General features: G+C 46.0%; 3 protein-coding genes across 12 annotated transcripts in view; 1 reads left to right on the top strand and 2 right to left on the bottom strand.

Moving 5' to 3' along the window:
- The window catches only part of LOC119453871 (zinc finger protein 675-like), a 2,199,134-nt gene that overhangs the window by 1,184,664 nt on the left and 1,001,221 nt on the right, over nt 1–13,249 (bottom strand). The window lies entirely within an intron of this gene.
- LOC119454549 (gastrula zinc finger protein XlCGF57.1-like) overlaps nt 1–13,249 on the bottom strand; it is a 1,708,166-nt gene that overhangs the window by 1,057,577 nt on the left and 637,340 nt on the right. The gene's annotated exons all lie outside the window — the stretch shown is intronic.
- Nucleotides 1–13,249, top strand: part of LOC119453877 (gastrula zinc finger protein XlCGF8.2DB) — a 439,553-nt gene that overhangs the window by 350,099 nt on the left and 76,205 nt on the right. For 4 of the 10 annotated variants that reach the window (XM_049666985.1, XM_049666986.1, XM_049666983.1 and 1 more), the window contains one exon: nt 11,586–11,795. The exons of the other annotated variants lie outside the window; for them this stretch is intronic. In XM_049666985.1, the coding sequence (XP_049522942.1) occupies nt 11,600–11,795 (196 nt within the window). In that variant the 5' untranslated portion in view covers nt 11,586–11,599. The remainder of the gene's footprint in view (nt 1–11,585; nt 11,796–13,249) is intronic. 10 annotated transcript variants of the gene reach the window in all.

Below are 13,249 nucleotides of genomic sequence, written 5' to 3'. Positions count from 1 at the left end.
GAAGAATCCAGAAAATTTGTTTCCAGCTGCGCCGAGACAATGAATAGTAGAGAAAGAATTGTGTTGCAAACTACCAACGACCGTTTTTATCTGTGAGCCATTTTTCTATGGGACCACGGTTGTTCGGCAACTTCTTTTGCATGAGGGGCACTATCACTTGCATCCTCAGCGTCAATTGCATCCTCAGCGTCTGGCTTAGTCATAAGACTGTGTCTGTCTGTGTACGATGCAATGGCTGCGCCCTGAGCGATGCGTATGAATGGTGCGTGAAAGCTTTGGTTTAGGTTAGGTCTCGTACACAGGAAATGTCAGGCAGCCGAAACAAGGGCTTAAATTGCCTTAACCACATCAGAAGCAGCTCTGCAGGTATGATTAAATTTCTCAGTATTTGTCTAAATTGTGAACGGTATTTGGGAACAGCAGTTGCATCATGCTTTCCCATTCATTAACCTCTTTGTTCTTAGGCCTCTACTCTTATTTCCGCCGATTAATAGCTGCTTTTGCTGGTGTCACCTATCCCCTGACTTGTCTTTTGCATAAGGACGCTGTTTTTGAGTAGACTTATGAGTGCAATGCTTCTTCGTCAGCTGAAGTCCTTACTGACAACGGGTCCCATCCTTCGGCATTTCGACCGAGCCGCACCGACAAAGATCCACACTTATGCAAGTGGCTTGGTGGCCGGTGGAGTCCTCATTCAACAATGAGACCGGAAAGAGCACATCATTGTTTATGCGAGTCGTACGTTAAGTAAGCCTGAACGCAATTATAGCTTATGGAGCAAGAATGTCTAGTGTTCATTTTTTTTGTGCAACGCTTTCGTTCGTACGTGTATGGATGCCCATTCACAGTCGTCACAGATCATTTGTTGTGCTGGCTTGTCAGCGTTTGTGATCCCTCTGGTCATCTCGCTCACTGAGCTCTATCTCTCCAGGAGTACAACTTCACAGTTTTATACAAGAGGTCGCTGACACGCTGATGCTGACTGCCTTTCGCGAATACCACTAAACACAACACTTTGTGATGTAGATACTGTGTTTGTGATAGCCTGCTCTAGAAAAAAAATTTCGCAAGCACTGGTGCCCGCTTCCTTCTGGTAGTTTCAGAGAAGCTATGCTCCACTATATTTCTGGCCATGCACGACGACCCTACCTCTGGAGATCTAGAAGCAGGGCGTACATTTCATTGTGCCCAAGAACGGTTTTACTAGCCCCGCATGCGTGAGTCGATTAAAATGTATATGGCCAGTTGCGCTCAGTGTCAGGCCCACAAGCATCTAACTACGATGCCAGCCGAACTCCTGCAACCACTGACGCCTCCGAGCTCTCCTTTTGAGCAAGTTGTAATTGATCTCATGGGTGCCTTTCCTCGCTCATCGAAAGGTAACCGTTGGATCATCGTATGTGCCGACCATCTGACTAGGCACTGCGAGACGGCTTCTTTGCCATCTTCCACTGCCAGCCAAGTTTCCCTTTTTCTGCTGCACTTCATTCTCTGTCACGGGCCTCCTCGAGTCATCATCAGTGACCGCGGCCGCCAGTTTACTGCAGATGTCGTAGAAGAGCTTCTTCAATTGTGCGCTTCCAGCTTTCGCCACTCGACACCGTATAACCCGCTAACAAATGGTCTGACCGAGCGTACCAACCGCACACTGGTGAACATGTCCATGTATGTCGCATCGGACCATAAAGACTGGGACGACATTTTGCCCTTCATGACATACACCTTTAAACTGCAAAGCACGAGACTACTGGCCCGTTTTCCCTCCTCTACGCTCGTCGCCGCGTCACACACTGGACACCATATTTTCTTTCTCCACCCATGACGATCTCACCATCGCCGAGACTCCATCTCTCGCAGAAGAAGCTCAACGCTTGGCCCGCATGTGTACTCTGGCTTTGCAAGATTGGTCAAAAGCACGGTACGGCAGGCACCATTGGGATGTCAGCTATTCTCCAAGGGATCTAGTCTGGCCGTGGTGTCCGGTGCGCAAATGTGGCCTGTGTCAGAAATTTCGCGCCAGCTATACTGGCCATTACGTTATTGTTGACCAGCCCAGTGAAGTAAATTATCGACTGGCGCGTCTCACCGCTACCAGATGGCGCTCTACCAAGACTGAGATTGTGCACGTCGCTCGTCTGAAGCCCTTCACTCCAAGAACTTAACTGACTTGCCTGGCAGGCGTTGTGTAGGAGGGGAGAAATATTGCAATAAATGTAGCCACATGAGTGGAACACGAAGAAGTGTGATCAAGGAAAACCAAAAAAGGGAAACAGGATATTTTTGCTCTTTTGAGGCTCACCCTGAAGCCTGTTCAATAAACTCCGTTTCCTCGTCATAACAGTATCTTTGAAATTTAGTTGACTATTTCTACTGCGCAAAATTTTGTTCAGTAGAAGTAATTTTGGTCTCATTCGCCCATAGAACATGTCAATAATTCCAACATGCAATAGTTCCTATGCATGTGAGTTTGCAGCCAGTCCTTTGCGCAACGTCTATTTGATATTTAATCTGGAAATATTCATCACAAAGCACTATTCACACATGCCTAATGCATAGTGCTGGAACGCCGGCCTATATAGTAGTCACACAACAAGTCAGTCAAGGCACTCTTGAAGTTTTTGCGTTCGAGTGGACTATCTGACAAACTATAGTTCTCACGGACGTTTCCAACGTCCTCCATGTTTTTTTTTATTTTTTGGGTTTCTTTTCGTGACTGCCTTTTCTCTCCCCTATTCTTTCCGCCTTTCGTTTTCCCTTCCTGCAGTGCAGGGTAGCAAACCAGAATCTTTTCGGGTTAACCTCCCTGCCTTTCCCATCCTGTTTCTTTCTCTCAACTAATGCAAACGCATCTACCCACGAAAGTGGACATCGGGACAACTGCCGCTGAAGTGCAGTTGGTAGATCATCACTTGCACAAGGGAGGAAGGTGTGGATGTCACTCCCAATGGCAGCAAGTTGTCCTATAATGCAAAGCATTATTAGGATTGTGCTAGTCTGGGCTGGTTGGTACATCATTAGGACGGGAACAAACAGGCTGGGTACCCTATGGCCCTGTTGACGACTGTTTCAGAAAGGCTTTTCGTGATCCTGACCAGAGGAAAGGCAGGACGCAACACACAAAAGGACTTCATGTGAGCACAGCTGTCATACCCTATGTCCATGAGGTCTTGCATAGATAAAAAAGGTCGCAGGTAAAAAGGCCGGCAGATCCCACACCCTGTGGGAATCGATCTTATGCGAAGCAGCATGTGGGGAGCCTACCAAGTTAACGAAACGCCCATGAGGGCACCAAGACATAGGCGGCTCTTTCATGAACTACGTGACGTTCATGTCATGAGTCCTCAGGAGTCCCTTTAGCCACACCAAAGAGACCTTTGGGCGAAAGCCTTAGTCATACTCGTGACTATGACTTCGACTACCATCCTTTAGTGTTTCCTTCACTTAGTACCCACGTCCGAACCATTTCAGTGTTTTTGAGCTTTAATGTTTTTTTTGCCGAGCCATTGTCATTTTTGCTCAGTCACGGTCATGACTATGACTTCGACCAACAACCTTAGCCTTTTCCTTCACCTAGTACCCCATCCTAGTAGTTTTCGAGTGTTATTATTTTTTTGCTGAGTCATTGTCATTTTTGCTCAGTCATCCTCATGACTATGATTTATACCATCATCCTTTAGTGTTTCCTTCACTTAGTGCCCACGTCCGAACCAATTCCAGTGATTTTTTAGTTAATATTTTTTCGCTGAGTCATTGTCATTTTACTGAGTCATGCTCATGACTCTGACTTCTCCAGCATCCTTTAGTGTTTCCTTGCTTTAGTACCCACGGCTGAACCCATTTCAGTGGTTTTTGAGTGCTATACCTTTTTCGCTGATTCATTGTCATTTTTTCTGAGTCATGCTCATGACTTTGACTTCTACCATCATGCTTTAGTGTTTCCTTCACTTAGTACCCTCGTCAGAACCCATTTCAGTGGCTTTTGAGTGTTAATCTTTTTTTGCTGAGTCATTCTCATTTTTGCTGAGTCATGCTCCTGGCTATGATTTCTATCATCATTGAGTGTTTCCTTCACTTAGTGTCCACGTTCGAACCCGTTCTGGGGATTTTTTAGTGTTAATCCTTTTTCGCTGAGTCATTGTCATTTTTGCTGAGTCATGCTCATGACTGACTTCTACCAGCATTATGTAGTGTTTCCTTCACTTAGTACCCACATCTGAACCCATTTCAGTGGTTTTTGAGTGTTAATCTTTTTCGATCGGTCATTCTCATGACCTACATGGCATGCAAGTCATGACATTTATGTCATGACCTATCACTCATGTTTGTCATACACTCCTGTCATATTATACCAATTTTGGTACCTACCAACTTAGCGAAACGACCATGAGAGCACCAAGACGTAGGCGGCTGTTTCATGACTTACATGACACGCATGTCATGACATGACATACCAAGTTAACGAAACGACCATGAGAACACAAAGTCGTAGGCGGCTAGATAGATACTGTCAAAGTAGCAGATGTTCGCCAAGAAATGCTTCACATTTGATAGGCATACGCATTTTGTTCAGCGCAAGGGACAAGCTCTCGGCGCTGTGCTACACAGTCGACAAGGATGGCCCCAGAAAAGTAATCTGTGAGAAAAAACACAGAATACCTTACGTTGACTGTGCGTATGCAGTTGTTTATAAGATTCCGCTCGAGTGCAAATGTTGCTACATTGGCCAAACAGGCCGATGTTTGAATGACGGGCTGAGAGAGCATGCGCACTCACTGAAAGGGTCTGTAACCAGTCATTTAGCCCAGCACTGCAAGGAATGCGGCTGCAAACTTCTCTTTGATAAATACACAATATTAGATCGATTTACAGAATAAAAAGCACGTGAGATTTGCGAAGCGTTTTGTATCCACTTGCATGGAAACTTCTGCGTCAGTGTACCCTCTGTTTTATTGCATTACTGTGCGATTAACTATGTGTTTAAAAGGTTACAGCCTGCTATGACAATGCACCTGATGTGATGATTTCATTCCTATCCCGGTGCAGATATCGTGTTTTTGTTGGTCTTCTGCGCTGAGCCTGTGTACATTGTACATATTGCATTCCCCGCAATAAACCAGTGGTTCTTAGTTCAGCGCCTTGTCTGTCGTACTCACTTTGTCCTGTCCAAGCGCTGTTTGTTCCCATTCTAAATATTAGGATCTATCTATTAGTTGCTTTGCACATCCAGCCAGGTAGGTTCATAATAATTAAACTGATGTGTGTGATGGGGCCGCCGCTGTTAGGCCTAACTAGTGCTTTTTTGCCAGCTGCTGGCAACCGAAGTTACGGTTTCATACCAAGTTGACGCATATTTTTTTGCAGTGATTGTATGACTCTTAGGAAGCGGAGAAACCATCTATCCTTTGAAAGTGAGCCTATAGGAACAAACTATATTCATGGCCGTCATTTTCAATGACATCGTGCATGCATCTAATGTCCGAAAAGTTGATCCAGGCAACTTTAGACCTCCCGAACTTAGGTTGCCGTCATACACTGGTTCAAGAGCGAAGCTAGTGGTACCTATGCAAGATCGATATTCAAATAATTGAGCAGGTGCAAATGTAAGTTGGCAAATGTAAATGAATTTTGTCTTTAACTTAGCTATCAGCCATGATAGGGCAATGAAACTTGCTTCACGAAACTTTAAGTGTCTATTAGACACGTTATGTATATTCATTCTCAGTACTTCGAGAATGGCAAATTGCAAATTTTAAGCCGAAGCAAATATTAAATAGCATAATATCCAATTGAATACTCGAAAATATTGAATTTTCACTCAAGCCTAGTACAGTGAAATCTCTACAGTTCGAATTGAAGGATAATTTAAACAACTCTTTTGGTCCCTGCAAGGGTCCTACGTATTGGAATTAAGAAAATTCTCGAGAATGCAAACTCCAAAAACCACACAACGGTTATTTAGAACGTCTTTCACTTCCATGCACCACTTTTTCCGAATGAAAGGCAAAGGTTTGATTCGTCACTAGCTGCCGTAATGTCACGGGCGAAAGAAATGACTAGGAAAGAGGTGCGGGAAGCAGAAACCGAACCGGAGCAAGCAAAGCAGTGCGCACCCTCCTTTGCCATCCAGCTTAAGAGGAGCAGGAAGGAGCCTCCTGCACGCGCTTGATCATGTTACTGCACGCTCACCTTCCCTTCCCTTCTAGCACAAGCTCGATCACGTCTTCTCCAACATTAGGCATGTGGTATGGCAAACATCAAGGGCACCATCCTTCTTGGCTAACCCTTGCACGTTTTCCCTTGCACCCGTAGTAAATGAGGCTTGATCTTATCGCACTTGGACTTTATATGGAGCCTAGGCTTATTCTGTCCATGTTTGCGCTGATGTAGGGAAGAGAAGACTTTTTTAATGCAAGTCCCGTGGCAATTTTGGTTTTGCGTGCTGTACCATGCAATTGATCGGGCGCTATGTTATAAAGGGTGATCGGGCGCTATGTTATAAAGGGGCTCTTCTTAGCTTGAATTCTATTTTATTCAAATAAATTTCTGGTCCTCTTGGACTTCAAATTAAGTAGAGTCTAATGTATAATTAAATGAATGTTCAGTAGCCTGGCAAGGGAATGAGAACTCAAGGTTGGCAGTGAGCCTCTAAGCTTTGTGCAAGGGTACATTCACTTAGGCAATTTAGTCAGATGTGAGAAGGAAGTCCACAAAACAATCAGAGGTTGGATGGCATACTACGGGAATTATGAAGTCATTAACAGGTGTGCTGCTCTTGAAAATAAAATTGTACAGTCATTTTGTTTCACCTGTACTAATATATGGGGTACTATCACAGAGGTTAACGAGGAGGCTTATGAAGCTGGAGACCACGCTAGGAGCGATGGAGTGAAATCTGATAGGCGGAATGTTAAAGTGCACAAAGACAGCGTTGTGAATTAGGGAGCAAACGAGACCAGCCAATATTCAAGTTGAAATTAACCCTTCCGGGATCAAAGACGCAAATATCCAGCACTGCGAACAAGTCCCAAATGGTCGATGCCGTATGTCTAAAAATGAGCCAATTTTTCGACTCTTTGTCGCCCAGCAAGTGCTTCCATGTGTGGATACAAGACTTTCATTCCACAGCTTCTTTATGCCGGCATTTCAGCGACTGCTCGTGCATCCGCGTGTGCTTGGGAGCGTGGCGGTTAGTTTTGGTTTTGTCTCGCAGGCTGCATTGTGCAAGTAAAAACGGATGTCTATCTGCTTTCTACTCTCTCGAAGGGTCACCGCTAGATGCTCGTTGATATCTCGCAGGTAGGTGCTGCTATGTAGAAGTGACGCCACGGTATACAAACACTGCTGCCATGCCTGTGTTTCTTTTCTCAAGACTTGGGAAAACTGATTGCTCCGCGTTGCCGATGAGACGAAGGATTACTGCAAGTTTTTGACTCGTTTGCGTTTTCTGGCGGTCACACAAACATTGGGTTTTCTTGCGTGCGCTCATATACATGATTCGATTACGCTGTGGCCGTGCGCACTGGTTGCTTTGCTTAAAGTGAGTCGAGCGGTGATTCCTTTGATGATGACTACTGCCCAAGTGCCGAATCGGAATATATCCTTTTCTGTGAAATTTTAAACAATTTATAATTTTTATGCAAACCCATCGGTATTCATGAATAAACAATGCATGTTTACCTGTGGAAATTATTTTTTGTCACTTTGTCGTCACTCTAAAAAAAGTTGTGGTAACAATTTTGCAAAAAAAAAAAAAGGCAAAGTCTGAGGATTTTAAATCTGAAATAAGCAAGTTCGACCCGAGGGGTTGGATTTGGCGAAAAATATAGACCCTCAAAGGGGGGGGGTTAAGAGGAAGAAAATTGTTGGTGCATTCATTCTTTAGAGATGATTCGTGGCTTTAATGTCATTAGCGGTTTTATGATTGGCGCACAATTGTTGGTTATATTTTTATATCTGATAAGTAATATGAACAGCACACTTATCCAGTGACGTTAGTTTGTCCCAAGTTGGCATCAAGGCGGTTCGTTCAGTAGTAGTGGCACACTCAGCTGTCAGGCCTGCAAAGTGGCGGAGGGTGCTAAATATCTCTGGATCTGGACAGGCTGCCACTGGAAATTGAACCTGTCAACATTTAACACATGAGCCCTCTCTAGTGAAGGTAGCTTAGTGGGGCATCTTTGAGGTATTATCAGCCACTGCCCGAGATATCTTTGGCAATAATGAAGTTAGCATAACGTGAAGCTTATACAGAGCTGACTAACGGCCACATCATCTGCTGCAGAGGTCTTCCAGATAAGAGTGAATATACAGTAGTGTAGTGTAGAATATACAGGTTGGGCGCGAAGCGGTAGCCACCATGGCCACGGTTTATTTAGACCGGCCAGCCCTGGTGTCGCTGGATCTCGGGAGCGACAGATACCATGGCTGCTCAGGTCAAGTGCGCTAGCGTGTTCTTTTTCTCGCACTGCATGCACATGAGCTATCTTCTTCACGCTCTCTGGAGGCAATAGTCGCACTGGTACAGGGCACCCCTGCTAGTGTGAAGCGCGAATAAAATATGTGCAAAAGGCGCGCATACAGAAAATACAGAGGCTGCAAGCATGAGTACATGAGTGGCGATTCATAGCCCAAATATCTCTCTGGTGGTCATGGCTGAGAGTGTCTGGACAGAGGGCGCATTGTCTTGTGCGTTGAGGACACCGTCTTGCATCTTCAACATCTGCGCGCCCAGTGCAGTGCAACTCGGCAAGCAGAGTTGATGCTTATTGGCAAGTTCTTGGCACATGCCGAGAGTTCAACCCGTTGAAGGGAACAACGCTGAAGACGGTGTCATCGAACGGCATGCAACGGTGGCAGTGGTGGAGAACTGCTAGTGTTGCTGTGACTTGTTGCCCTTGCTGATGCCTGCTGCTTCACCATTTCAGGTGCGGGTACGGCTGTGCAGGGCGGTGTATAGTGACAACCAGCTAGACCTTGGTCTTGAGATGGCATGGTCAGTCCGGCCGCTGCTTGTTGCGTAATTTGGCAGCGCTTTCGTCGGAGAGGCTACGGAAAGCAGAAAATGTCGTCGTTGGTAGTATCGTGGTTATGCACCCCGAGAAAGATCTACGAGACAGCACCGGCAGCGTAGGTTTGAGCGGCCCAGCCACAGTGATGCCGTACTGCAAAATCACAACCTGCCACTGGTTCTTCCAGATGCCCGGGCCTGGTAGAAGTCAGAGCTCCGAAAGAAGGACCATCTGGCAGCTCGCGACTTGCGTGGAGATATCGCAAGTGTTGGTCCCTCACATAGATGACGTAGAAGGGATTCTCTAGCTGCAGAAACCAGGTGGCAGAGCTGCTCCTGCAAAACTTCGGTAGGCTTTTCATCCGCGAAAGGTGCAAGCACACAACATCGGAAGGCTCGCCTGCTGCTGCTTGCGGTGAATTCTTGAATGCCGAGAACGTCAGGGTTATGGTGATCTCTGAAGTAATGGCAAAGGTTGTGCTTATGGCATTGCAGTGCCTGCGAGAGTGAAATTTGCGCCTAGTGGTGCCGGTGAGAGAGCCTCTGAATCGGCGATGAGTGAGGTGCCCCTGAACGGAAGGCGGATAGCTTGCGGGAATGTCCAAGGAAGGATAGTGGCGGGCCATTGAATAAACGAAAGCACTTGCCGTTGGCCCTGTGAATTCCTTGGAAAGAGTCTTCGCGCAGCTTCCTTTGAGATGAGGAGCAGACTCACGGACCGAGTAGAGGTTTGATGCTCGGGCATGCCCATGCTGACGATCGGCATGGGTGGACGCAGGCGATGTGGGACGACAAGATGCAGAATGAGCCGATGGTTCAAATTGCGAGAGCTGTTGTGACTGAGCACTCGAGGTGGCGTAGTGAGCAAGGACGGTTGCCCGCAAGTCCTTGTAGAAATCGGGGCAGGGGGTTGGCAGCTGGAGCCTTGAACGCAGCCAGAGCCTGGTACCTTGTTCATATGGAAGCGGCTGTCAAGCTGGATGAACCAGATGTCCGGCATGTCGATGTAGAATTCCTGGACACCCTACAACCACGGCATGTCTGCTGAATGGTGCGAGGCCATGTCGCTCTCGCCTTAGTAGAGTCGCTGCGTTGAGGCTGGCATGGCTGGGCTCGGTCGTCCAGTGTCACCAATTTGTGGGAGGCAACACGAAGAGGTAGCCGCTGTGGTCATGGTTTATTTAAACTGGCCAGCCATGGTGTCGCGAGATCTCGGGAGTGGCAGATACTGCGACCGTTCAGGCCGAGTGCGCTAGTGTGTTCTTTTTCTTGCGCTACATGCACATGAGCAGTCTTCTTCTTCACCGGCTCTGGAGGTGATAGTCACGTCGCTACAGTAGGATTTTTAATTCAAAAGGACATAACGTGCAACATTGAATAATTCTGCAGTATTGACATGCATGTAAATAATTCATGTTCTTGGTCAACGTTTTTCACGTTTCTCTGTTACAGTGTTGTCACTCAGCTTAAGACACACCTTGCTGTATCGGAAGTTTCTCGTATGTTATCGCTGGTTCTCTCTGCTGTCTGTTATCACCGAACCTTGTGTAATCAAATTATATGTGCGACACGAACTGTGTAGCAATTGTGTAGTACTTTCTGGAAGCCATCAAGGCACCAGCGATTACGCTGGAACCTTCAACAAATCATGTATAAAAGTCAATGTGCTTGATCCACAGATCAGATTTTGACGATTGATGAGTGTGCCCACCGCTATCATTGTGTTGAGTGGTACTTGTTTTGCTGGGCACAGGTTTTCCCAACGTGTTTTGTGACTGTGGTTGTTCACTGTCACTACAACACGGCAGTGCTAATAAAAGGGTAGCAGTCGTAATAAAGCTTAATAGGAGATATAGATTACAGGTAGCACAAGCCTACTATCCAACCTCCAGTGATGATAATGGAGAAATAGAGCAGTTTTATGAGGATGCTGAATTAGTGGTGAGAAAGGGTGTAAACTCAGTATACTGTAGTCATGAGTGGCTTTAATGCAAAAGTGGGAGGAAATTGGGTGGGAGAATGGGTGACTGGCTACTATGGCGTCAACTCTAGAAATATTAGACGAGAGATGTTGGTAGGGTTTGCAGAAAGGAATAGCCTTCGAATTATGAATACCTTCATCGGGAAGCGCAATAACAGGAAGTGGACCTGGAAAAGCCCTAATGGGGAAACAAGAAATGGAATAGATTTCAAACTCCGTGCCAACCCTAGCATAGTGCAGGATGTAGAAGTGTTAGGTAGGGTAAGTGGCTGTGATCATAGGAGGTCTAGGATTGTTCTCAATTTGAAGAGAGAACGACCAAATTAGTTAATAGGAAACGGGCCAACCTAAACATGAAAAAGTGCTTGAAATATGTTCTACTGTCGTAAGCCTTCTACAGAAAAGAGGTTACCCTGCTTTCACGTATTCAGTGTGCATTGTCCCTTGTGGCGCCTTCCGGAATACTGAACCGAAAGGGTTATTTTGTGTTCCATTGCTATACTTTGTAAAGTGCCCCTGCATTTATTCTATTGTGGTATGTACCTCTTGTTCTTGATGCTGTAACAGGACTCTAATCACTCCAATTACTTTCTGCAGGCTTCACAAATGCGATGAGCCTTGGTGAATACATCACTGTTGCCAAAACGGCATGCCACGCCCTTTCCAAGGTCGTCGGTCAGGTCGAGGTTGGCATGCAGTGCTGCTTGCCTCTGGCTGACAAGTCTATCGGGTGCTCCTTGAAAGCATGGAGCGTGTCGAGGAGCATGCAGACTACGGAGGCTGTGGATCAGTCAAGCTCCACCTCAGGTGGGCAGTGACCGGCACTTCTCTTACTTTTGCTTGCTTCTGTGAGTTTGTGGTTAATGGCCAAATCTACTTACCTTGGTACGACCTGCTCAAGTGCGTATGACATTCTTCCGCTAAGGACAAATTATCAGGTTTGTGTTTCTTGTCCACATTCTGATTGGGGCAAAATGCAAAAATACTGCTCAACTGAGCATATTGAAGCACCTCAGATGGTAGAGCTTAATCCAGAGCCCTCTTGTTCTGGTGTTCTTGTAGCCCTTACGTTGCTCTATGATAATGTTAAGCCCAGCGAGTCTCTTGGTTATGTCTAAATCGGTATATAAAACATGAATATAGATCAATTGGGAATGTAAGTCGACCCCTGTGATTGAGGTGAACAAAATTAAAACAAAAAAGTTCTTTAATGCTGGTAACTGCAAAACATACTTTGTTTTATCAATATGCTTAATTCATTGAGGGAGGTGAAACCCACAGGGGAACTGTCAGGTTTCTTGTTCTGTGACAGCTTTGAGTCTCGACATCCCACAGCACATGATTAAGCATGCGCAACACTGTCATCAGGCATGCATTGGACGTGCACGCCAGCGATCAGTTCAGCCGACCTGTAGGTGTCTTCTGGTGACTGCTGACTGTATACTCGTTTTGATGGTCTCCTGTCGATAGCACCTTCATGTCTTTCGCACAGAGTTTGCATACTGCAGTGAACTTGGAGAAACGAGACACTAGTGAGGAAATTCAATTGCCTTTTCAAAGAATTGAATCTGCTGCGATAAGTTGAACTCGTGCATGTTGCAAACACAGGAAGATTACGCGAAAGGTGTTTTGCAACACCAGACCAAGGCCCAGCCTCTCCTTGGTAACTGAGGCTCATGTGGTTGCAGCATCAGATTTGCAAAATGGTTTACATAATGTTTACTGGCGCTAAGTGGAATTCCAATGTGTTGTTTGTCCCAGCGTAATAATAATACAGTTGCCGACCGATTTTTTGAACACCTGATTTTCCAGTGGCCATAGTACTGCCACGCATTCCATTCAGTTACTGTAATACAACCGTTACTTTGGATGTTTCGAACGCAAGTCAAAAGCTACCGAAAACGTAAACATGGCCATTTTGTTTTCTGCAACCTTAAACCCGCGTTGCACACATATTGCATGCCAATTCAGAGCTTCTGTTCCTGGTACAGCCTCGGTAACAGGCACTACTTGCGCACCTTCCTGCAAGACTTAGCGCTGTCATTCCTGTTGGCACTTGTCTGTCACATATGGTCAATTGTACTGTTCCTATCGCCTCTTGTGCGCATTGGGGTTCGCTTCAGCTGAATACCGCGATGCTAGGCTTAGCCGCTTCAACAACCGATTGTCTTTAGTGATTTCCTCGCCAGCTCAGCTGCTAATGGTGCCAACACTGCCTTTGTCCTCCGCCTCCAACTCTATAAAAGCCTTCGAAGCGAGGA

Source organism: Dermacentor silvarum, chromosome 5 (genome assembly GCF_013339745.2).
Source record: "Dermacentor silvarum isolate Dsil-2018 chromosome 5, BIME_Dsil_1.4, whole genome shotgun sequence".
Classification (NCBI taxonomy): Eukaryota; Metazoa; Arthropoda; class Arachnida; order Ixodida; family Ixodidae; genus Dermacentor; species Dermacentor silvarum.
This window is presented reverse-complemented; position numbering and strand designations above follow the sequence as displayed.